Source organism: Caloenas nicobarica, chromosome 2 (genome assembly GCF_036013445.1).
Source record: "Caloenas nicobarica isolate bCalNic1 chromosome 2, bCalNic1.hap1, whole genome shotgun sequence".
NCBI lineage: Eukaryota > Metazoa > Chordata > Aves > Columbiformes > Columbidae > Caloenas > Caloenas nicobarica.
The window spans coordinates 146,209,696-146,236,038 of record NC_088246.1 but is presented as its reverse complement, the minus strand read 5'-3'; the positions used below and the strand labels follow the sequence as shown (position 1 = coordinate 146,236,038).

Sequence of the window (26,343 nt, the reverse complement as noted above, 5' to 3'; positions counted from 1 at the left end):
TTAGGAAGCCAGAAGAAAAGGAGCGGAGAATAAATAGATCAGGGTCTTAAAACCAGGGATGGAAGGAAGGAAGGAAGGGAGTTAATTATCAAACACTGTGGGAAGAAAATTTAAAAAAAAAAAAAAAAGAAAAAGAGGGAGAGAAGGGAAGAGGACAAGGTTTCCCGAGGCTATAAAGCAGTGCAAGAAAAAGTCGAGGAGGTTTTGCGGTGAGAGGGGGAAACCCGCAGAGGAAGAGCCTCCAGGCAAAAGCCCCAGCGGCTGCCGGGGCGCGGGGCGGGCGGGCGTTAGGGCCCGGCGGGGGCGGGGGCGCGGCGGCGGGCGGCGCTAGGGCCGGGCGGCGGGACGGTCGGGACCACAGCACCACCTACGTACCGCGGCCCCGCATCCCCCGCAAACCCCGCACGGCCCCGCCGCAGCTGCCCCCGGCTGACAGCCCCCGCCGCATTAAAGGGGCGGGCGGAGGCGGGCGGCCGGGGGAGCAGGCAGAGCGGAGGAGGTGGGGGGGAGCCGGCGGGGACGCCGCTCGCATGTGGCCGGGAGCGCACGCCCGGCCGGCCGAGCCCGCGCCCCGGCGGCCGCCGGCCCCCGCGGGGCTGCCCCGCGGCGCGGAGCCGCTCTCCGGAGCCGGCGGCGGGGCGGGATGGCCGCGGGGCCGCGCCGCGGAAGGTAGGGGGGGCGGCTTCGCCCCGCCGTGCCCGCGACCTGAGCGCGTGTGGGCGGGGTGCGCCCCTGCGCCGCGATAAATAGCGCTTTCCCTCGCCTGACAGCCTGTCCCCGGGGCGCACGGGGGTGCCGAGCGGCAGCGCTCGTCCGCTGCTTGCGGGAAAAAAGTTGGGGCTCTCGGCGATTGTGCTCTGGGGCCCCGCTCCTGCTCCGACCTGGGTTTTTGATTTTTCTCTTTTTGTTTCTCGGGGAGAGCCGGAGGAGGGGGAGGACCGGGAAAGCCAGGAGCCAAGCTTTTCCCCTCTCTCTCCGTGCAGCTCGGGGAAGATGCTGGAAGCCGCTCTGAGTTTGCAGCAGCCGAGAAGGGGAACCAGAGGCGCGTGAGCTCCTGCCGGTCCCTGCGGCAGCGGCTGCCCCGCGGCGTTCCACCAGCCCTCTCCTCGCCCGGGGCCGCTCGCAGCCCCGCACATAGCCGGACTCCGCCGCCCCTCGCTGCCGCCGGAGGAGGCTGCCCACCCCAGCGGCTCAGGATGCAGTTTCGCCTCTTCTCCTTTGCCTTGATCATCCTCAACTGTATGGATTACGGCCACTGCCAAGCCGGCCGCTGGAGACGCAGCAAGAGAGGTGAGTACCGCCGCCTGCTCACCCGGGACACCCGCCCGGGGCGGCGGGCGGGAGTGCTTACGGGGCAGGAGGTGCTACCGGAGGACTGCGTGCCCGTCCCCCCGCGCCGAGGACAGGGAGCTCTCCGGCAGGTGAGGCGCGCCCTGGCTGTCCCGGCTCCCGCCCGCGGGCTCCGGGCCAGCACGTGGGGCAGCGGAGGCGGCAGCGTGTTGGGGCGCGGGGCCGTGCCGGCGTGGAGACCCCTCCGCGGGGCTGCCCGCCCCCCTGCTGCTGGGGAGGCCGGGCCGGGAGCGGGCGGAGCGGAGCTCCGATGGTTTCGAAAAGATGGGCCAGAGCGGCGCGGCTGCTCTGCGACCCGCGTGGTGCTGCTGGGGACGGGGACATCGAGCGGTAGGTGAGAGCTCCCCCCGGCGCGGCGGTGTCCTCCTTCCCCGCTGGATCGGCAGAGCGGGGGGCTCGCTGGGAGCTGCCCGCCGCCGTAAGGCGCTGCCGCCTCCGGCCCCTCGGCCGGTGCGGGGTCCCCCAGCCGAGCCGCAGAGAGCGCTGGCCGTGGCTCGTGTCGCCCTCGTACCTCGTCGACCAGCTCGCAGCTGCCAGATGTTCGCTGTTAGCCCCGGCGGTTAAGGCTGGTGTGTCCGTGGGGCGGACTTTGAGGCCGCCTTCCGTGGACCATCCTTCGAGCGACCGCGTTTCCGAGGCAGAAAGGCGGCTTCTCCCCTCCCACCCCGCGGACGCCGGGCAGCCCCCGGCTCTACCGCGCCCGCGGGGCTCGGGCGGCTCAGCCCGCGGGAGAACCGCGGCGGCGGAGCGAACCGCGCCTTTCCCAGCGCCGAGGGGACTTCTGTGCCGCCGACTTTTGCTCAAAGCCTGCAGATCCCTCTGAGGAAAAAAACAGAGAAGTGGTGGGGTAGAGTTTAATCTGTTTTCCGAAGATGCTAGTGTCGGGATTACTGGAGTTCAGGAGTCGGAGCGGTGAAATGTGCCAGTACAGCACTCATGTGGACGAAAAGGTTACTGCAGCTCTTCCCCAGCTGTCAGGGTGTTCTGTGGTGTGTGTTTTGGGGCGTGTGTGTGGGTTTTTTTGTTGTTGTTGATGTTTTTTTTTTTTTTTTTTGGGGGGGGGGGGGCGCGGAGAGGTACACCTTCAGTATAAAAAGTTGCTATCCGCATCTTCTGAATTATTTTGCTACCCATTTTCTGTTATTTTCTCGGCCATGTCTCCGCTTCCCATTTCTAAAGTTAGAAAATCAGGTGGCTCAGCTGCTGAGAAATTCGCATTTCTGAAAGAATTGTACTAAAATAGCAGTTATTTGGAAGGGGAGGGAGCTAACATCTCCAGCAATAAGCCGGTACAAATAGTAATAAAAATGTGAAAGGAAAATAGTTCACACTCTCGTGCGTATGTCACCTTCGCAGTAGGTACAAATAAAATTGTAAAGCAATTTAGTTTTGAAGGTTTTTCAACAGATGGTTTCCAGAATTTAATTTTTGTGTGTGGCTAAAACGACAGCAGTCCTTTAAAGTGACCAGACTATCTGTGCTAACAAAGGGTATACTGTGTCTTTAATTAAATGTGGAACTACTTAGAGTGCTGGCTAGACAGCGGAGGGTGATAGTGGTATTTCTGCTTTACAACAGAGCTTAAGGATTGCATTGTGGGAGTACTGAAATGAATAGACATCTAACTCGAGTTGTGTGAATTGTCCTCCTACCAAAACTTAAGCTGGTTTTAATTGATCTCATGCTCACTGATTGATCTTATACCAATTGTTGTGCTTGTTGAACAGTTGGCTTTTCCGAAGGAGATTGGTTTAAATTAGTTTTTAGTTTAGTTATTGGATAAATAACGTCAGTATTGAGAGTTGACTTACTGGTACTGTTTTGTGCTATCACCTAAGGATTTTGTTTTGTGCTTTGAAGAATGCAGTCTTTTTCAGTTAAGTCTAAAGAAGTAAGCATAGCCAGTTCTAAGCACTGAAAGAAAAATCTAAGAATGTATTCAAATTGTAATAGACATTCGCCATGACATATGCAGTCTGAAGTAATGCTTTCATACAGGACCCAAAATTGCAATAATTTCACAATTTTTCCGTATCCCATCTGCAAATAATCAGGCATTCACTGTGGGGTACTGGCAGTTAAAATTTCTCTGGCATTCTGTTTTGTCTGTTACATGATCTCAGATGCTCCATAATATCATTTTCTTAATGAAATAAAATTTTTGGCATAAATTAAGTCTCCTGTGTGGTAGAAATCAATTGCATTCAGTCTGGAATTATGGGCAAATATCATGTGTAGTGGTTTGTTTTGTGTGGTGTGGTGTTTTTTTTTTTTTAAAGCAGCTAAATGTATGTTAAAGTCTGTATGCCTGTATTGGAGTTTGTGTGGATTTGTAGCTGATGTAGAATACTCTAGTAGACAAGAGTTTAGCAAATTTGAGGCTATGTTCCCAGATTTCTTCATTTTGCTTCCACTTTCAACCCTTGTCCAAACCAAAACATTGCAGTAGAAGCAGAATGAAAAATTAGAGTTTAAATGTGGTCTCTACCTGGCATTGATTTGTGTTTTGTTAGTCAGTGTCACTTCATTAAAGATTATTTGATAAATGCATTATGATAATGAGGTTCTGTTAATTCCACTGCTTCTCTTAGTTACTTTTGCAGCTCATTAGAATACTGCTTTGCCTACTTGCTCAGAGCAGAGCCCTACTTCCCTTGAAACACCCCAGCAAATTCTCCCATTGTAAGTCTCCATCCTGAGCAGGCAATTATATTTATTTACTTTTCCTCCAGAAGCTATTCTAAAATATATTTAAGGATCACATAGCTTAAAGGTCAGTGATGTAATCTCACAGTTGGTGTAGCGTAATATCAAAGCATCTCCTTTCTCTTTCTTGTTTAATTGTATAACTTGATTTTTTCATTTCTCTTGGATATCTCTTCACTTGTTCATTTTAATGAAAACTTTTATCTTTTAATCAGAATTCTCTCTAGCAGTCAGTATAAAGTGAGCAACTGTGTGTCCTGGCATTTCACTGAACATCATGGGGTGCATGAAAGACCAGTGGTGTTTCCCACGTCTGAGACGTGACAATAACAACTTTCCCAAGGAGTACCTCAAATCAGGATGAGAGTATATAGAAATTAAGATTGTCAGGCTGGCTTACTGGGAGGAGTGACGGTATTCTGCACAAGCATTGACAGAAAAGAATATAGGGTTCATTGCAATCAGCTGTCAAAAATCAGATGTAAACAAAATTCCCTGAGGGGTGAAAAAAAAGTGTGATAGCAGTGCCTGCACTGATGGGGAGACTTAACCGTAGCACAGAGATGCTCTCTGGAGTTGATGAGACCACTGATGGAATAAAGAGGAGATGTGAATGGGACACATTCACACTGGGAAAAAGAAACTTATCTGTACCCAAGAAAAACTACGGTGTAGAGAATTTGTCCTTCTGTTTAGCCTGTAAGAGTTTATGTTCAAGGAGTGTAAGGGCTATCATATGGATCCACCTTCTGGATGCTCTCACTTCATTTGTGTTAGACGTAGCCACTTTCTTCATGTACATCTGTGGCAATGAGCCAGTACTAAGCAATAGTAGTGGTGGCAAATATCTATAGGTGGAAATAGTTGCCTGGGGAAAGCAATTTCCCCAAGTGTTGAAGAGGCTCAGTATAGCTCTGTGGATGGTGTTTATAGGAGTATACGCATATATGGAGGAACACAGTAGCTGAAATCAAAGTTACGTCAATTAAATCCAAATGATTTTAATGTAAGATAAGTATCTGGACCACAAAGCATTTATTAATATAGGAAGGTGTTACATGGATTTTCAGCCAGAAGAAAAACCTGTTCAGATACTGTGGATTGTGATTTGGCTTTCATAACTAGGTATTTACCTGTGAAGGGATAATCTTGGAAGTTGTCTGAGTTGGATTGTGTGGTCAGGTTTTGTGAAAGATCAATGATGTGAACATTAGGGCAAAAGGAACCTGTATTGGAAATACTTGATTAAGATAAATAGCACGTCTGCTTTTACAAGGACTGTATTACAAGAGAGTAATTTGCTCACCCCAGCCCTGCCTCCCCCTGGGTCATACCACAAAGAACATTTTCTAGTTCTCCAACAATATCAAAATATTTTACCTATTCTATCCTCCTCTTTGAACTTGAAATGTTTTACATTTGGAGGACAGTTAGCTTTTAGTCTGCTGGTTAAGACTTAAAATCTTTATGAGGAAGCTGTACTTTGAGATATGCATTTTCCCTAGCTCTGTTACATTGGGTGCTTATAACAGAATTTGTAGAAGAACTGAGAGATGTTAACACTTTACGGAGTAATTTCCAAGGAACTTGTGATCAGTAATAAAGCTTTGGAGGGTACCTTCTGTTCCTCAGCCCCTTACTACTTAGGATAATTAATTATTAAGCATTCTTTATAAACATATCACTACTACAGCAGCAAGAACACTGTAACCATTTAAAAATCAAAACTTCTAAGCTTTTGGTTATGTATGCACTGTTATCTGGTAAGTCTGAAAGTTGCTTAAACTGAAATGTCAGCAGAAAGCAAAGCTTCTGTGTGAATGACTGAATACCAAACTAGCTAATGAGGCAGAGTCACTGAGGATAACTGATGCTCGAGTGGAGCATGAGCGTTGGCAGATGAGATGGTCAAAATACCAAGAGCAGGATTCAGCATGAAAATGGACACATGAGTTTGAGTGCCTTATTCAGCTGCTCAAAGTATGTTCCTAATGCTATTTGTGATATTTAAAACGTGTCTTTTTTGAGCCTGGCATGTACATGACCTTCTGGAGCATCAACCAGAGAGAGGACAGGTAGAACACCTTGGAGCAAGTCATATGCGTGTGACACCCTCAAGGCCTGTTATGGTGGAAAGTAAAAATGGAGAGCATGGACTGGCACAGTATTGCTGTATGTACGCTTCTCCCTTCCTGCGTCCATCCCTTAGCTTCCATTACAGGTCACTTGGGGTTAGGATACTGGGTTTGGTGGGGGTGCCTGGTCAGACCTTGAAGTCTATGCTTACAGGCTTTTGTATTAAAACCTGCAGGAAGAGTTACAGTGTGGTGAAGAACTTGTATTTGTCTGCTTCATTTTATGTTTTCCCTTTTTTTTGGGAAGGGGGGAATGTATGTTTTCCAGGCTTGGCTGAAATCTGTTAGTAAAAGAGTCCAAAAAACATGACAGATACCAAAAGTGAGGTTGTATATTAATATAGGGAAGCTAAGATGATAACAGCAATAATGCAGTTTTTAACTTCAATATATCATTTACAACATAAAGGCCAGTATAACTACTATGATAAATTATGTTAGCATGGTGTTGTTTACATAAGCTGTTTTTAATGAAAACCATAACATTTTAAAAGCTATAAAGTGGAAGAGATGTTCACTATCAAAATTCAAGGCAAAAAGAAATAAATAATAATAGTCTTTCTGTAAGCTGTTTCTTTTGGGGTAGTAGTGTTGTGTTTAAAACATGTTAAATCTCTTACCAAGTAATTTTTGGTGTAGAGCATGCAATAGCTTTGCAATATGACTTTTTGATACTTGGATTCTGAGAAATACATTTTAGGAAGGAAAGTGTCAAGTGGATCTTGTTCCTGAACCCTGTAGGACAGATGTAGAGCTTGGGTTGTGCAGCTGTTTCTCCTGTCTGCACTATGGCTTTGTCTAGCCAGCTCCATACACAAAGGGCACTTGTTGGCCAGGTTTTACTTTTATACTTCATATATCTGTGGGCAGTAAGGTGGCATGTAAGCCTGACTTGAGAATAACATGATGCAGCTATGTTTCTCTGTATCTGGCTGGTCTATTTCTTGCAGGGTTTACCATGATATGAGAAGTCCTGTTGATTTTCACTAATATTTTTTTGAAACTCAGGGGAGGAAAGAAGTCAGAAGGGATCGGAGTGGTGGTCTGTCCAGTCTGTGCTCCCCAAATGGCAGATAATGGTGCAAAACTGTGTCAAGCACAGGAGAGATCAGTGAAATAATGAGTTCAACATTCTAATTAATGTCACCTTTCCAATTCAGTATTTTCCTATATATCCACTTTCTGCAGCGGAGGTGGGGGAAGATGGAATTTCAATAAATTGGCATTCGTACATAATCCGATTTCAAAAGAGTTGATGTGAAAGCTGGTGTTCTGACCGTGGACTGGAGACAATGTAACTCATTTAACATGATGAAGTAGCACAATACTTTCCTCTGTAGATCTTCCTCTGAGACTAAAAGGCTTTGAGACCTTCATTTTATGTCTGTAGTTCGGGATTGCTCCCTCTTAGTGCTTTGATTTCAAAGCCATCCACATCTCTGACCTTTATCTATCAATCTGTGGTCCATGGAGTACATGTGAGCATTTTCTTGATATGTACAGGTCACACTGCCTCATCATTGTGTTTGTGCTTAAATACTTTTAAATACAACACTCCAATGGATTTGTTTTATGCTTTAATCTTAATTTTGATGCAATTTCTTGTTGCTTAAATGTGAAGTTGTTGCTTCTAATTTCTTTTTAGGTGGTAGCATGTGAAAGATTGGTGATTAAATTTCCTGGCCTTTCCTCTTGTTTATGGATTTGAATGTACAAACGGTGAAGAGTAAAAGGACGTTAAAAAAGGGAATAAAATGGTAATATGGGGCAGAAACAGATGATTTTTTTTTTTTTCTTTTAAGGGAAAACAGAGAAGCAACTGTTATTTTAGGTACCCTGATTACATGACCAAGGGAAGGGTTTTGAGATCCCATCTGTCAGGATCTGGTGAGCAGTGCAAAAAATCCTTATGTTCTCTGTTTCTGTAATAGTAGAAACATCCTTTGATTACAGGCAGTTTGCAAATTTTGGCATCCAGTAATTAATCAGTTACATATTTCTTTTTGAAATAGCAATACCAGTACAGCCAAGTACTTGATGTATCTGTAAGATTTGTCCTTTTATGCGGGAATAGAATTTATGCTATCTACTCTCATTCCTCTCTTTTTTGTGTTGTTGTTGTTCTGTTTTTATGGGGTGGTGTTTGGATGACTGTAACAAGGAAAGTGTAAGTAATTGCAAGTAATATTTATGAGAGGCATACAGTTCTGTATTTGTTTCAAAATAAACACTCTTTAAATTGAATTATAAATCTCATGTATGTTTAACTTAGATCCAAACCACTTTGGAAATACTTCTAGTATGATTTTTTCTTTAATTTTTGCTCTCTTGGGTTTAAAAAATGTGAATCTAAAAAAAAATCCTGGAGTGTGTTTTAAGGCAGGGGTGTCAAACGCATTTTCACTGGGGGCCACATCAGCCTCACAGTTGCCTTCAAAAGGCCAAATATAATTTTAGGACTGTATAAAAGTAACTACTTCTACCTTTATAAAGTTCTGGTTTAGGGATTATGAGTTTCAAATTAATCTTGCAGAAACTTCTGTCTATTTTTCTTTTTGAGAGTTGTCAAGATTTTCTTCATCTTGATGAAAATCAGATCCAAACATAGATGTAGTGAGACAGAGGAAGGGACCTAAAAGATAAATAGTTTTGTGATGTTGGCTTTTATGTACTACCTAAATTAGTGTGTGTGGTTTTTTTTTTTTTTAAATCACTGGGCAGTTGTATGAACACTATGCCCCAAGCAGACTGTATGCAGCAGTGAAGACACTGCCTGTGCCTTTTTATATATTGGGAGCAACTTGTACTGATTGATACTCCAAAGGGACAATAGTTTTTTGTTAGAGAATTGCAGTGATGTGACAAAATATAAACTTCCCGATCCAGATACATTATTTTTGGTTTTGAGTTGAAATGCTGGCTGAAATATGTTACACACAAATCTGTGCTCTATGCTAATGGATGGTCTCTTCAGCCGTATGGTTGCCACCTTTGAAATACCAAAAACCTCCAAACCAGCCACATCAGACAAATGGCTGTTGTGCATGCACAGATCCATCTGCACATGTGTAGCAGCTCTGACAACACCCAGCTTGTTGGGCAAGTTGGGAACCACTGAGACAGCAACTATGCTTAGCAAAGATAGGTGTTACTGATTTGCTCTTGCTTCTTTATCAAATTATTACAAAAATTTTTGGTGAATATGATATGTTCTCATCATAAACCTACTGACTTGCCTGTTGAATCCACTGACAAGCATGTGGCCAAGATTTTTTTGAATGGCAATTCAAGTTTCATTGTCTTTCACTTCATCTATATTGAGAGAGAGAGTACTTACGGACTCCAGCTGAGGTGAAGGTCCATAGTTCAGAGGTTGTTGTCTAAGCAGGGTGAGCACTAAGGTGGCCAGAGCAGATCTGCCCTGGATTTCCTTCCACTAGCAGAATTGTTCTTTGGCCTTTCATTACAGCAAGTTCAGACCTGGTTTAGGTCTCATTTTGCACAGTCATGCTAATAAAGTGATGGGTGTGGATTTGGTTTTGACTCAGCAAGAGTAACTAACTCAGCAGGATCACTGCAAGGCACCCAAGGTACCTTAGGTTGTGTTTGCAGCAGAACAACAGTCTGTTTAAAGCTGTTAGCAGTTTTTGAGAGATGCTTACAAATGGCCTCTGATCAGAGATGCTTCAATCTTGCAAGGGACCTAAGACCAAATAACATTTTATAGAGGGTTTGCTTATTTATCTGTCCTCACGAAATTATATGTTTTAATACTTTCATCAGGAGCATTCTCAGGAGGCTTTTTTTACCTTTAAATTTGGTCTCCTGTCCTCTCCAAAATGGTCAGTCTTCTTTCCCCTACATTGTTGAATTGTCACTTTTGAGGAAAGTTGACTTTCTGAGGGACATTGGAGGAACAGCACCTTTTTGTGTCTTTGCTGTTGTGATCTACTTCTGCGGCAACTGCTGATGACAGGACAGTTCTTCAACTTAGGCTCCTTGCATTAAAAATATACCTGGCCTGCATGCATTTCTCTTGGTGATGTTCAGCGAATATTGATCACACATAAGCAGATCACCCGTTCTGTGTCTCTGTTGTCTGTCTGATATGGTTTGGTGCCGTGAAGGGTTTGTTCAGGAAGTCAGAGAGATCGCTGTCATTAGTCTTCCCACATGTATTAATAAAATTTTGGTTAATACATGTATGCATCAATGATAATAGAAAATAAATCCCTGTCTTATATACATGCTAAGTGGTGTGTCCAGTGTGAAATGTTAATATTATAGGAGTTAATAATGTATGCACCTAATTGAAATGGTGCTTCTCAAACAGGTGCTTTGGCTTCCAACCGTGTTTCTCACAGCACTGCTGCAGGATGCTGGAGTGCAGCAACTTTGCTGATGCTGAGGTGACAGTGGGTCATGGTTTCTCTTTTCGGCTGATGAAATTGCAGAATTACAAGTGCTTATCATAACTCTTTTAGTCAGTCTCTAGATTTTGCTGAACTTCACCTGTTGGACTAGGCCTTCAAAAGTGTTTTTGGGAATTGAGGTTTAGGGAACATTCAGAGCTGTAGTTGGAAAGTAAAATGAGAAAAATTCCCAATGCTTTTGTAGTCTTTAAAGTACCTTTTTTTTTTTTTTTTTACTATAAAGCTTTGATTCCAGTTTACTATGTTTTGTTCTTTTTTTTTTTAAATAGATTCTTCTAGAAGCAGAAAACTGTGAACGGCTTCAATGCAATTTTTATGCTGTGAAATTGAGAAAAATCTTGTGCAAAATCTTATATTTAGGTGAACAGAACCTGTAGGCCACCTAGTGCTACATGGTGTGTACCACTACTGCTGTGCAGATGTGTAGTAGTAAAAATATGTACTACTTTTGAAGAGTTCAAGAAAGAACGAACAATGTAGGGTAGGAGAGGAAGGGGCAGCACAGAATAACCTTGTGATTAACAGTTTGGGACAAAGTTGGGTATCTGATCTCCAATTTTGATTCTCAGACTTGTCCATGCTCACTGGGTTATGCTGCTTCCTGCATTGCAGGCATATACTAACACAAAAACAAAAGCCACCACCACAACAAACCCAAACAAAAACACAAAACACCCCCACCCCCCAAAAAAAACCCCAAACAAAACCCAAAAAACTCAACCAAAACTATTATTTCCTTCATTTCAGACAGCAAAGTTCAGCCTCATCTTCATCTCTCTCAACAAGAAAGTCAACAATTTTCCTGTCATCTTCCTATATCGTGCTCTATCCATCGTTTTCGCATAATCTCAATAGAGTTGAAAGGAATCTAGTTTTGCTCGACCTTGGGTACAATAAGAACATATTGTCTATTCTTCTGCTAAAAATACCTTGTTATTTGCATCTTGTGCCAGCAGTAGTCTGGAAATTACCCTCCATGTGGAGGATGTCAACAGGCTAGAGAAATTAACAGGAACCTCATGAAGTTCAACAAGAAGTGCAAAGTCCTGCACCTGGGAAACAGTAATGTCATGTATCCATAAATGCTGGGAGCCACCTGACTGGAATGCAGCTTGGCAGAAAAGGGCCTGTGGGTCATGGTGAACGTAAGCCAGCATGTGCTCTTGCTCTGCAAGGAAGACTTCTGGTGTTCTCGGCTGCACTAGGAGGAGCACTGCCAGCAGGTGATCCTTCACCTCCAGTCAGCACTGGTGAGACCACACCTGAAGTACTGTGTCCATCTCTGGGTACCTCAGTACAAGAGAGACATGAACATACTGGAGAGTTCAATGAAGTGCCACAAGGGTGATTAAAGGACTGCAGCATCTCTCCTGTGAAGAAAGGCTGAGAGGGCTGGGACTGTTCAGCCTGGAGAGAGCTCAGGGGAGATCTTATCAGTGTAGCTGAAGGGAAGGTGTGAAGAGTCCAGGGCCAGGCTCCTCTCAGTGGTGCCCGGTGACACAAAGAGAGGCAATGAGCATTAACTGAAACATGGGAGGTTGTTCCTTCTGAACATCAGAAAACACTTTTTTTACTGTGAGGGTGACTGAGTGCTGGCACGGGTTTCCCAGGGATGTTGTGAAGTCTCCGTTCTTAGGGATGGTCCTCGGCAACTGTATCTGAGTGGCCCTGTTTGAACAGGGTGATTAGACCAGCTGACCTCCAGAGGTCTCTTCCAAACTCAACCATTCTGTGAAAGGTGGTTCTGAAATGTAACAGGTGTCTAGCTTGTGCCTACTTGGTTTTAGGAATAGTCAGCTGTGGAGCAGAAACATGGAGTGTCCATTCCCTTTAGGAGTCCTTGGGATATGTGATGGAATCAGGTACAGTTGCAATCACCTTAACTTTGTTGCAATCACCTTAACTTTGTTGGAGTACTGAGATCAACCCAGAGGAGCTTCCTGGTGACACAGGACTTCCCAGCTCTGCCACTTTGCCCTCAACAAGACTCCCAGTCTAGCGGAGTCTTGAAATAGCACCTGTTCCACATCTTACTTCCCTTCTCCAACCCATGCACACTTCCACGCAAAAAAACCAAACCAAACCAAAAACCAAACCAACAAACTGATGATGCACAGTGGAAGTGAAAGGTAAGAGGTGAAATCAGAGGGGAGATGAAAAACTAAGTTCATCCTGGTGATCTGAGCCATTTAAAGTTATCATAAAACAAGGTTCTGTATCATACTAATTTTACATCTTATGAGTTCCTTGCTCCTCCACTTTTTTTTCCTTTCTAAATATTTACAAATACCAAAGAGTACATTGTGATTGTAATGATAAAGATACTAGATGTAAGTCTGGTCTCACTCATTTTGTTGTAAATCTGGGGTATTATCGGTCTGTCTCAGATATAGTGTATATTTCTGAAGTGGTGCTTGCTCTGGTATATGATTGTCTCATGCAATATTACTGTCAGGTCCTACAGAAAGACTGAAAGTCAGGCATGTCTCTTTTTTAACAGCTGTAGTTCACTTTGCTAGTGCAGTATATGAGAACTCCAACTCTTTTTCATTACTTTCAGTTCTTTCCATCAGACTCCTGGAAAAAGTCATGCTGCTTCCAACTTTTATTTCAGTTATTGTAACATTAGCAGTGGCATCAATATGTAGGGTTTTTCAGCTTTTGGAAAAGGGATGAAATGTGACTCCATTAAACCTGAATTTGAAGACAGACTTGGTTTCATATTGTTTTCTCTTAATAGCTTTCCAAGCAGCCACTAAGTGAAACTACTGGATATTGAGCCTGGTGTAATATGAGGCTCATTGGGTAAAATAACATTAGTCTGTGCTACTTAAACACACTCTGGAAGGCTTAGGGAGGAGAGGAAGGAAAATATTTGAAGAGATCAACTGGATGTAGTTGAATACAAGTAATGTCACCTGAGAAGGATTAGAAGTTGCCAAAGATTGACCTGAACGAAAGACCTCCATTTAGGGCTTGTGTTCCTACCAGATCAGCTGCAGTAGTTCTTTGGTGCACAGTTTTCTACCAGCAGTCATATAGTGAAAGGGTCCAGTGATTTACTTGGCTTCTGTGTCTCTGCTGCAGTAAAGTTAAAAAAAAAAAATCCCAGTTTAACATTCTTTCTCCTTATTAGCTGCAGCTGGCTTTTTCTAATTACTAAAGTATTGTTTTTTTTTTTAAATCTACATTCTATTGCTCTTATCCTTGCTGGGACCTCAGTGTACACACTCTAGCTGATAAACAGCTAACACATGTAATTCATATCCTTAGATGTGGACAGCTTAAAAAAAAATGTGCATCGACACTTCAAAATGAAGAGAAGACCCAGTGGCATGGTTAGTAGCAATGGTACTTTATCCACCATGGTCTTTGTTTTTTGATTATGTGGGGTTAGTGAACTCAGTGGCCTCATTCTTAATAGCATGCCTATTGTAATAGCGTCTTTGAAAATCACTTAATTCTTCTGTTTTGTGTTTTGGAGTTCTCAGGACACTTTCCTGTGCACCTCTCTGAAGTGAAGGGTATCTCTTATAGGTGTAGAAACTGAGTCCTGGGGTTATAAAGGCCTAAGTTCCTCCATAAGGTAAAATAGAATGAAGACTGGAGGTGCTTAGCACTTCTGGGAAAAAAAAAAAAAAAACAAACCAAAACCAAAAACAAGTCACAAGTGATTTTCTTACTCAACCCTGCTATGAGTTGGGTTAGAGGTAGAATAAAATGAAATGATTGATTGCACCCACATCACACAATGAGGTGGATGTTCGTCACAGCAGGCCACTAGAGCCATTCTTGCTAAATCTGGTATTTGGCCTTTGCAGGGTAAAGTGGGAAATACTTTTATATGGAAATTTTAAAAAATGGTACTTAAGATTAGAATCTTTCAGACTGCTTAATCTCGTGCTTCTAGGTTTAGACTTGAGTATCACAGACTGGGAATACTTTTAGCGTGGAGATGAATTTGCCTTTACTAATAAGAGGTTTCTTGTACCTTTCCCTAAAGCATTATTGATTGCTCCTGGAGCGAGCAATGCTTTTGCTCAATATATCAATTTCCATGTAGAATTGTCATTACAAAATTTTTGTTTCTACAGACAATAGCACTTGATCCTGGATTTTTGTGAAGTTCAGGATAGCATGTGCCTTTCTGGGCTTGATTTTTTTTTTTTTTTTTTTTTTTTTTTCCCCTCCTCCTTAAAAATACCTCAAGTCACAGTTAAGCCTGGCAGCTCTGTAATGAGAAAAAGCACACAACAGATTGCAGTGCTGTGGAGGAACAGCATGTCTCTCAGGGGACTTGTATTGAAATGATTTAATGTCAGAACTATTTAGTGTTATCCTTCTTCTGCGTTTACTTCTCACACTGCTAACTTATGAAATTGTGACTAAGCATTAACCATTTTGTTTAGCCACAAACGTAGTTGACTTGTTTTTCATGACTGCTTGTTACTGTGTTAATTTGTTTCCTGATTTTTGTCATTCACGCTTAGTGTGTAGCAGAAACACTATCTCCTCTCTCCATGCAGAACCATGTAGGGATCCCCATGATGACTGGATGGAATAATTTCTCTTTTGTTTACATATGTTTAGCCAGAGAGAAATCTGATTAGTTGAATGCTCTTGCTAGTATTCAAGTACATCCTAGGGCTGTTTGATGTTCCATTTTACAGCTTTACTTAAATGCTCTGCAGGGATTGTGGTTTGGTGGTGAGAGCACGAAATTTGAATCCAAGGTGCCTGGTTCTCTTACCAACAGAGCTGGTCAGTATGTTTAAAACCAGATTCTTCTACACCACCACTCCCATAATAGATTTTTGCATGTGTGTCTGCAAAGAGGTTTTTTTCTCTCTTTTTTCGTAAATAAATATTGAGCATTCACAGCTTAAGCAGGCACTGCAAGTGTTTCTTTCACTTCTGCACCTCAGTTCCTCTGGTGCAGAGTAGTGTTTTACCACAGTGCATTCTAAACTATATCAGTGATTCGTGTGGCCAAGAGGTCCTGAAGTGTTAATATCTGGGCATGTATATGGTTATTATGAAGCACATAAATGAGCTTCCTGCCTCCCCAAGTTTGACTGAACAAACACCTGCATGTGGAACATAGCATCCGTGGCAATGATCTGAGATGTAGAAAGTGTTGGCTCTATCTGATGTGAAGTCTTCAGTGTTCTTATGTCTGTCAGATATGAGACAGCAAGACCTACATGACTCCGCATCACTGCTCGGTGATGTGCAGAAATTATTGCTGTCTTTTTTTCATCACAAGCTATGTGTCTGACAAAGTATTTAAATGGGGTTTTATCCTGACATTTTATTAACTTTCAGATACAAACGATGGAGCTCTTCATATGCAAGTAGGCATTTGCAGTAGGGTGACTTAATTGCTGTAAGAGCAATTTATGTACTCTACAAAAACAAATTATATTTTATTTCATACCAAAATAAGATAAGCATACTATCAGATCTTGAAAATGACAAGAGCTTGCGACACCTCAGACTCGTGCTGTGGAATTAAGATGTTTCAAAGAGGCTTGCATTTAGACATACTTAGCTGAACACTTCACTGACTTTAACTTATCTGAAAATGGAAGTACAGCCTTAATAATCTAGGGCATTCTCAGAATTAAGACGTGTATTTCTTATATTAAGAATAAAAACCATGTATATAGCATATTTGTTTTTACCTCCTCAGAGCTGCCAGTATCTTTCCTTTAATTCTAGAGACCCTTATTATTCATATTACTAACCTCATCTATGAAATGTGAGCCAAGTAGTTTTTAGGTTTTTTTACAAACACGTTACTCGTCTGTTTTGAAGACTGTGTTTGCATTCCCACAGAATAACAACAAAAAAATATTGGTAACCCCTTGCCAAATACTGATTTTAATTTCTACTTGAAATGTGCTGAACACTAAGTACCCAGAGTGCACAGGTAAATTTAATATATTTTTAGTTTTTTGTGTTCTTTATGAGGTAATTCTGATTTAGATTAAAAAAAATTTTCAAATGCCTATGGCCATTAAGTGTCATTCTTCCTGGATGAGACACAGCCTTCTGCGATTTAAGTGGATCTGAAACACAGAAGCTACTTCATTTAATTCTATTTTTAATGGTATTCCGGCAAGATGAGGAGATAAAACTATGTGTATCTGAACAGCAAATGAGCTCCATCTGTTCTAGTTGAAGATTTCTAAGTGTGGTCCATTATCATTGATGTCTCAAATTCTGCCTTGGGCTGACAACAAGGAGAGTGACAGAATATTTGGTGCATATTTTGAATGTACTGAGTACATGCAGGATGCAAAGCCCAGTGCTGTTTGATTGAATTAAAGTGACATCCTGTAGCTAAGTGTATATTTGTGTAGTGTGGAAACAGGAGAGTTTGAGTTGTCTTTTCCATACATCTTTCTGTAAATCAGATACATTCATATTTGGTAATGTATGCATATTTCCAGATTTATACTTTTCCAATCTAGCGTTTCTCTGCTATGTTTAAAGACACATATTCTGCTCTTCTGTCTTCCTCTTTCTAATTAGATTACTTTGCTGGTCTTCTCTCAGTCATGTGCAGCTTTAGCATCATTTTTAGCGTTTATTATTCTTTTATGGTTTTTCCATATTTCTATAAGATCTCTTGTTTTGCCTGCAAATCCTTAATTTTCTCTCTGAGCTTCCTGCTGAAACTTCCATATTTGTTGGAAGTATCACCTTTTCCCTATTCCACAACCTCCAAAACCCTGTGTCTTTGCTGAAAATAGTTTTATTGGTTCATCTTTTGTTTTGGAAGAAAACTTTGTAGGAAGTTTTTGAAGTCTTTTAAAATTCAGTAATTTGAACTTTTAAGAGCTCTCTGAATTATGTTTTTGCACTGATCACATTTATTTTTACTAAAGATTTAGAACAGGATGACTGCAGTAATAAGGAGCTGTCTCAGGGTACAGAAGACCTATTTTCACTTCCTGACTCTTAATCTGTATGACCCTGGGAAAGTTGTTCAGTCCACCTGCTGTCTTCACCTTTCTTCACCTGGAAAATGGGACTACACCTTTGGTTGTTGCATAGACTTGTAACAGTGCTATAATGGTGAAGACTCTGCACATCTCTTAGAAAAAAAATAAATTCATTTCTGTTATCTAGTTCTGTTTCTACTTGGATTCTGCTCCATACCTTTTTTTGTTCTCATCTTTATAACTTGAAAGACCTCTTCACTGGCATTCAGGGTTTTCTGCTTTTAGTGCCTTTATCCAACATGTTCTTTGGAATCTTTCTCCATAAACAGCAACATGATGGTCAAAACCTCATGCTTGGACTCAGAGCAGTGTACTTCTATTTCTTTAAACTGCTCTGTAAGTTCTTGAAGGCAAAGATAGAGGGAGGATTCTGGCCCTATGAAATGTATGGCTCATCTTCTGTTGACTTGAGTGGAATGAGAGTGTCACCATTGGTTCACAAGTGCCAGGTGAAATGCTGTGACAGTTGGATATGTCTTTGAACAAACTTTGCTTATCCAGTGATTTTTCCTGGGTTCTGGTAGGACTGTGTTCCTTTACTTATTTGCCCAATACTTTCCAAGTCTTATGGAGATTATAATGAGACTTTAGGTAGCTTAAAAGCAGCTAAGGTGAGCTGGAAAACAGGCTCTTTGCAGTACAGAGCTAAGCTTGTCACTAATGCTCAATAAAAACAAAAGCATAGGATTTTCTTTAGGTTTCTGAATTTTTATTTACTCAGAATAGTCTTAGTATGTAAAATCTTATGGGCGTGAATGAGATTTAGTAATGTGCGCTCTTGTTAACATTGTTTCAGACTTGGCAATAAACAAACTGTGCACTTTCCATCCTCTTGGTAGATAAATGCTTCATATTTTATTAGAACAATTTGGCTCCTGACATGAACTGTAGCCTATTAATCCTGTAATATAGCGAATAAGATTGGAAAAATACAGGATGTGAATATGTTCTTCATTATGCACTTTAATACCAACCAGATATATAGTGTGCATTCTAGAACATAGTAGTCAGAGTGTACTAAGCAACTAGCAAATTGTTGACAAGGCTCATCTGCTATTGGTTTATTTTGGGGTTAAGAGCAAAAAGCCTTAAGAAATGTCAACTGTTTGACATTATATGTTGATGCCTATCATATCTTGCTGGACATAGCTTAAATAGATAGGGCCAGTGGCTTTATTACCTTCAGCTCAGTATTCTTCATTGAACCCAGCAACAAGGCAACTTAAAGAATATGTGAAGAGTTCTTCAGTAAGTCTTAAAGAAGAAAAAGCATCCTTACTTATGAGAATAGCTACATTTTTATATTGGTGATAAAAAGAATACTAAAATAATTCTAGTCAATGGAGCAGTAAATCCAAGCTCTTCTATTTTCCCATGATCTTTTGATTTGGTTTTCCTTATTAAGTTTAATCTGAGACTTAGTCAGATCACTTAAGAGTAGGAAAGAATAAATTCCTATTGGCACCGTAGCATGCGCTACAAGAATCTTAGAAGTGATGATCATAATGGTCTCAGTGACCATATGTTAAGTAAATTAGTTGGTGTCACTCAGTGTGGAAAGTGGACCTCCAAACGCTGGGCTCCAAACTGGAAAGTGTACTCTAGTGAGTAGCCTGTGTATTTTATCTGCAGCTCATCCATGAGGAGCATGCAAGTGGAAAGGAATCTTGAAGGTCTTTGACATGCTGGAGGGTAGAAAGGCCATACGGAGGGATCTGGACCAGCTGGATCATTGGGCTGAGGCCAGTTGCATGAGGCTCAACAAGTCCAAGTGCCAGGTCCTGCACTTATGTCACAACAACCCCAGGCAGCGCTGCAGGCTCAGAAGAGTGGCTGGAAAGCCGCCTGGTGGAAAAGGATCCAGGGGTGTTGATTGGCAGCTGGCTGAATATGAGCCAGCAGTGTGCCCAGGTGGCCAAAAAGGCCAACAGCATCCTGGCTTGTGTCAGGAATAGTGTGGCCAGCAGGCCTAGGGAAGTGATCGTGACCCTGTACTTGGCACTGGTGAGGCCTCACCTCAAATCCTGTGTTCAGTTTTGGGCCCATCACTACAGGAAAGACATTGGGGTGCTGGAGGGAGTTCAGAGGAGGGTGACAAAGCTGGTGAGGGGTCTGAAGCACAAGTCTGATGAGGAGCAGCTGAGGGAACAGGGCTGTTCAGCCTGGAGAACAGGAGGCTGAGGGGAGACCTGATCGCTGTCTGCAACTACCTGAAAGGAGGTTGTAGCGTGGAGGGGGTTGGGCTCTTCTCCCAAGTAGCAACCGATAGGATGAGAGGAAATGGCCTCAGGTTGCATGAGGGGTGGTTCAGACTGGATGTTATGAAACATTTCTGTCATGGTTTAACGCAAGCTAGCAATACAACCATGATAGCCGCTCACTCACCCCCTCCCCCCCACAATAGAGTAGAGAATCAAAAGGGAAGGGAGAAACTTGGATTGAGATAAACATAGTTTAAGAACAGAATACTAATACACTACTAGTAAATATATATAAAATAGAAATAAAAGATACTCAAGGCAATTCCTCATGAACTCCATCCACACTGAGCAGCTAGTCCCAGGAAGCAGCACCTGGTCCCAACAGCTGATCCCAAAGAGAGAAGAAAAGAGGAAAAAGGCAGAAAAGCCCAGAGGCCTCTGCAAAATGGCAAAAGGCTGAGCTAAACATCCCATCCGAACTCTCCCAGCTCTGATGAAAAAAATGTGCACAAGAGAGTGGAAGAGAAGACTCCTTAAATGTGGAACATGATGCCAATGGGATGGAATACTCTTATTGATCAGTCTGGATGTCACTCAAGCTCTGCCCCATCCATGCCCCACTTCTTCAATGCCTCACACCTGTGGGCAGAGCACTCAGAATGTCCTTGGCTCTCAGACCAGAGCAATTAAAAACATTAACTCTGTGCTGGGGTGTTATCTTCTTGTTCTCAAACTAAGTCCAAATAATGACTATGCTAGCTATGGAAAAGAAAGGTTTCTAACTGCATGAAGAAAATTAACCCATTTTCAATCAAACTAGCACAACTTCTTCACAGAAAGGTTGTCAGGCGTTGGAATAGGCTGCCAAGGGAAGTGGTGGAGTTGCCATCTCTGAAGGTGTTTTAAAAGGCATTTAGATGAGGGTCTTATGAACATGTTTTATTGCTAGAATTAGGTTATAGTTGGACTCAATGAACTTAAGGGTCTCTTCCAACCCAAATGACTCCATGATTCTAATTTTCCCACGCAATATTTTCCTCTTGGATTGGCATTAGCACGTCAAGATGCCAGACTTTTGCTTGAAATTTGTGAAAGGCAGAAAAATAGGAAAAAACTGAAACAAACCCAGCAAATCTCTTTCATAAAAAGCAGACAACTTTCATAGAAAGTACAATGTAGTAAGAAGAAAAACTGCCAAATGAGACATCAGTGTAGAAGCTTACAAGCAGCCATAGGAAACAGTATCTAATTCATTGGTATGAGATTTTGGGGTGCAGTTTTCATTGGGTCTGACAAAGTGCGTTGTGATATCTTTGGAATGAGACTTCATGGAAATATAGTAACAGCCTGTGCACAGATTCAGAAAACATTCCTGTATTTGAAGTGGTTTAGCAAAATTCATTTATCCATTAAATCAAGAATAGTGTTTAGGCTGCAGGACCTGATGGCCCACATAATGTGCACTGGGCTCCTAGCAGTCATATGTAAACTGTCTAATCACTCTCAGCTGTGTTATAACAAATAATTGGAAACTTAATATCTACCAGCAATGGTACCTGTATCTGTAACAGTAGTAGACATTCCTCTTACAGTTCCTTAAAAAAAGGTGAGATCACTCAGAAAAAGTGGTTTATTTTCTTTTATTTATTTATTTTAATTTTTACTGCTATGTTTAAAAGCTGCTGTTACAACTTGGCTGCCTGTTGTCCATGTTGGATTGTTTTCTTTGAACAAAAGCCAATCCTTTTTTGGCAAGTACTTTGCCATTTGAATAACTGTCAGTAAGGAGAGTTGCATTTGTGTTGACACAATGATGATTTTAACAGTTCACTGATGCAATGGAGGACACTCCAGAGACATTCCTGGATATAGAAGTCTTTGCTATGAACCATGCATTGTGATTCCCAAGGTGTTGTACAGTGGAGAACTGTCTTGTCCACTGCAGTGGCTTTCGTATTGGTTAAAAGACCAGTAAACCCTTTTGCAGTAGCATTTGATATTGGTCCTTGCTCACTTTGTTTGCATGGGATGCAAAAGCAGTAGAAAAACTGCACTCTGTGTTCTGTAGAAAGATGATTTCTGGTTTTGTAATGTTATCTGATCTATTGGAATTTTCTAGATATTGAATTGGGGAGCCCAGATCTGCTGAAATGTATTACAAGACCTGGGAGAGTAGCCCGAAGGTAGGGTTGTGGTGGGCAGATAATATAGCTGTGAAGTAGTCTTAAAAACATAAAGGACGTATTTATGTGAAAAATTGTGAATAGTTGAAGTTGTAATGAGATCTCTTAAACAATCACTATGTACACATTCATTTTAGCTCACATATGAAACAAGAAATCTTTTTTTTTTCCTCTCAATGGCTGCATCTGAGCAGATGTAATGATTCTGGTGTTCTATAGTTAGCCCAGTAATTAGCTGATGATTGCTTAGCAAAGAATCCAGCAAATCAACAATATAAAGAGTACAGTGACAAATCTGAGAACACTTGCTGTGTGTTGTATCTCGTTATTAATTCTTGGTTACATGATTGCTGTATGAAGTATTCAAGGTTTTATACCTACAGAAAGAAGATGAAGTGTAAGAGGAAACTCTTTTCTTGGGTTCACATGGAGGTGATCTTTCTCTTTTCCATTCAGAATAAAGCCAGTTGAGGCCCAAATTGGAAGGAAAAAGTTGCCATAACATCACTATGAAGTTGCAGGTGATGATATCTGCTCAATTAAGCATTCAGCTGGGAACTTCACCTTCACCTAAGTCTGGCTTCAGCTTTGTTTGTAATATTTAACAGGTGCTGATAAGTATTGACTGCCAACATCTTCCAGCATATGATCACCTCTTGGTCTTCTGAGCTGAACCAAGCTGGTGATAGGCTCAGTGAGACACAGGTCTGCTCAACAAAGAACTTGCACATCTTCATCTTCATGGCACTGAAACATTTCACAGGCTGAAGGCTGGCGTGTAAGGGGAATGGTCTTAAGTGGACTGTCCTTTCTTCCCATTTTCTTCAACGTATCTACTTCTGATGGCCAGCATATGAGTAAAGTATTGTATTTGTGGACTATTGGATTCCTTTAGATCTCATGGCAAAAGCTCACTCTTCTTGGTGCTAGATGTTGTATTGTTAAATTGAATGTGGTGGTCATATGGACTTGAAAATTTGAAATTTTCGGTAAAAGAAGGGAGTTAATTCCTTTTCTCTTATTTAAGTCTTTGAAAATCTTTTCTTAACTACTTAAGAAGTTTAAACCCGGTGTCTTTTGCATTTTAACTGCATTTCCCAGTGATAGAGGGCTGAGTAAAAATAAATCAGCTTTCCTGTGTTACTTTCTTTTAATTAGTCTGCTGTGCAGTTTTTGACTGAAAATCCATATATGCATAAGTACGTGTACAAGTGTAATGCAGCTATATCTTTCTAAATATCTCAAACTTTAATTCCTGCTGCTTGTTATTTGGGTAGGATGCTTTGCAAGAAGAAAGTCACTTGAACCTTGAGTGTGTGCCCTCGTCCTTACCTCTTGGGATCTTTTACCCTAGGCCTGATATTGAAGTAAGTAAGTTCATACTGAACTCCACTCAATCCAGAAACCACATGTATGACTGAGACCTAATTGCTTTAATCAGGAAGTCCAAAAAAGCGTAGTAAAGAAAGGAAGATGGGGAAAGATGATGCTGTTGTTACAGGGTAGAATGTGGCACCAAGAGGAAGGAACAGTGAAGAAAGCAGTTTTTATTACGGAAGGGAGATCAGCTGTGAGTTGATTAGTTTCATGTGGGGATTTCTTTTTAAAAATATTTATTTATAAAATTAAGTGTAAATTCCTTACTTAGGAATATTGTGGTTGAGTATGGTAATGCATGTGTGACAGAGGGTAGCATGTATATGTTTGTTTTTTTTAAAAAAAGACAATTCAAAATATCAGGATATTTACAGGAGAAGCATGTCTGCATTGACTTCAACAGCAGCTAAATTGTGAGTCCCTGACTTAACTAGTGTAAAAGTTATTTGGCTCTCTTCGTATTAATCTTCTGTTACAGTTAGCTGAAATACAGTTCTTGACATTGTTTCAGTTTTGGGTGCTGCTGACAAAGTTTGTGCATCTTATAAATTGCATGCAATGTGTAGAACTCTTATTAATTGGTGGTGGAAGTTACAATCCATATTTTAAATAAGTAGCATAATACAGCCATTCAGAATTACACCACAAAAAAGAGAGGGGTTTAATGGACTCCATATGTCTGCTTTTAGAACTGTTGAGTAAAACTGTGCTACACCACATAATGGTAAACCATCAGTGCTATAATGTCTTTGGGGTCTTTTAAGAACCTTCTTTATAGACACTTTTCTGACAAAGACTAATTCATAAATGGATTCAAGCCAGCAGTATTATGGTTTATATTGTTAGAACAGGCATCAGTGTTGGTTGCATTGTCTCTTTAGATTCCTGAATATCCCTGCTCTTGAGGAAAAGCTAATTTTGACCAGGTAGCTTTTTCAAGTATATAACTTGCATTTTAAAACAACTGTTTTAGTGCATATTTTAATTTATCCTATTTCAGAATAAAGACTACAAAGAGTAGATGTATATAAGAAAATATGGACTTAGGACATAGTCTTCCTGCATCAGTGATAATTTTGTTTTATACAGAAATGTTAATAAGTAGTTTTAAAAAGTTGTTTCATGGCTAAGCATTTAGATAAAGCATCTTGGTTCATCATTTTTAGAAACTAGTGCTTAGGCAGTAATGGGTAGCAAACCTAGGGCCACAGCATATAGGTGCTCCCCCACCTCCTGCCACCAAAATAGCACTTCTACCTGGGAGTATTTCTGAACCCACTGACCCTGCATGTGTGCTGCCTGGTCTAGCCACTCCTTTAGTAGTGAAAATCAGATCACTGGGTTCTGTGTCAACATTCCTGTGGCAGGGAGCATGTTAAGGAATCTGTAGCAATCCCTCCTTTGCTTCCACCCCTTTGGCAGAGGCTGGTGAGGGAATATCCATACCCATGTCGTGTCAGAGGATGTGCTGGTGCCCCATCCAGACCCAGCTGGGTGAGTGAAAACCATAGAGCGGCACTAAGACATATGCAAGAGGCAGGACAGAAACCGTGGATGGACCCCAAGATGGGAATTCTGGACATTGGCATAAGTGTACCCTAAGGAGACAAGCAGGTTTTGGTAGAAAACAAAGGCCTTGGCTCTATTAGAAGTGCACAGGCAGATGGTCGATACACCTTCTCTGTCTCTCCAGAAGTTTAAAATAATAACTGCTGTTATTCCCATATAGCCAAAGAATACTTAGTTTACTAAGTGATCTGCCTGTCTTTATCTTGAACTGTGAGCTTTTTCATCTCATTCCCCATCCCTGTCCTGTTGAGGAGGGGGCATGAGAACCCAGCTGGGTGGGTATCTGGCAGCTGACGAAAGTCATCCCACCACACTTGGTCATGGGCAACAATCACGAGATGAGGTGTGAATATCCATGTGGACTGTGGAAGTGGGAGATGCGCCTGAACGTGGGTCTGTTTCTTTGAACAGAAGAACTAACTTCTCTGAATGTGGCTTTGAGGGGGTGACCTCAAAGGGGGTGGTAAAACAGCTCCTTTCAAAGTCAGTCTACTTTTTTTGACTCTTGAATGATATCACAACATTACCTTATGATAATGAAGTAAAACAGTTTCCTCAAAACTTACCAAAATTGCTGATATTTCTATAAAGGAAAAAAAGGTTCTCTGTGGTCTGTAAAGCAGTTCATGCATTTCAAGGCTGTTATACAGACTGACTGGAGATCCAGACATGGCTTCTCCTATCTTTCCTTTTCACAATCATTTTTTCTCATTAGAAGAAAAGAAAGAAATCCCATTGTTTGCCCTTTTGTTTATCGCAGGAATCCAGGACCTCAGTATTTGGGATCCCATTGTCATGCATGTTAAGTTTTGGCAATGTCACCTTCTGGGGGCCCTGCTCTTTGGCATCAGCCCTTTTTTGAATGGCAGCTGCAACTAAATAATCTACCAGGGTTCATCCACCTATGCATTTTACCAGAAAACCAGATTGCTGCTGGAAGGAAGGGAATGATATAGCTGTCGGAGAAGAAAAGGAGATCTCTCATCTCATGGTGGTTCATTTTAAGTCCTCCATTCTGTTTTCTTAAAAAGCTGATAATTAATTTAGTTGCTCATCAGCCTACATTTGATAAAGAGGTAGTTACTGTAGAAACAAACATCCGTTCGTTATTTCAGATGTTGGGATTTAATACATGCTCGCAGTTACCTTCTGCACATATGTAATGCATTCTGGCTTTTTATAAGGCTGTTGGTTACAAATAGCTTTGAAATAACTACCATGCCTTCCAGCTATAAAATCCCATAATAATTATTCATTATATCACCATCATTTTTATTATGCTAAAAGGGATTCTTCCACACCCCCTCCCACAGCAGAGTAACATTATAGAAGGGATTTCATTTGCCCACATGAACTCAGGGTTGTTCAAGACAGCAATA

At 41.7% G+C, this 26,343-nt stretch overlaps 1 protein-coding gene across 1 annotated transcript in view; it reads left to right on the top strand.

Annotated features, from left to right (window-relative positions):
• Nucleotides 1-530: 530 nt before the first annotated feature.
• The window catches only part of RSPO2 (R-spondin 2), a 103,464-nt gene continuing 77,651 nt past the window's right edge, over nucleotides 531-26,343 (top strand). The window contains 3 exon segments of the mRNA XM_065629582.1: nucleotides 531-543; nucleotides 546-669; nucleotides 920-1,290. Coding sequence (XP_065485654.1) covers nucleotides 531-543; nucleotides 546-669; nucleotides 920-1,290 — 508 coding nt within the window.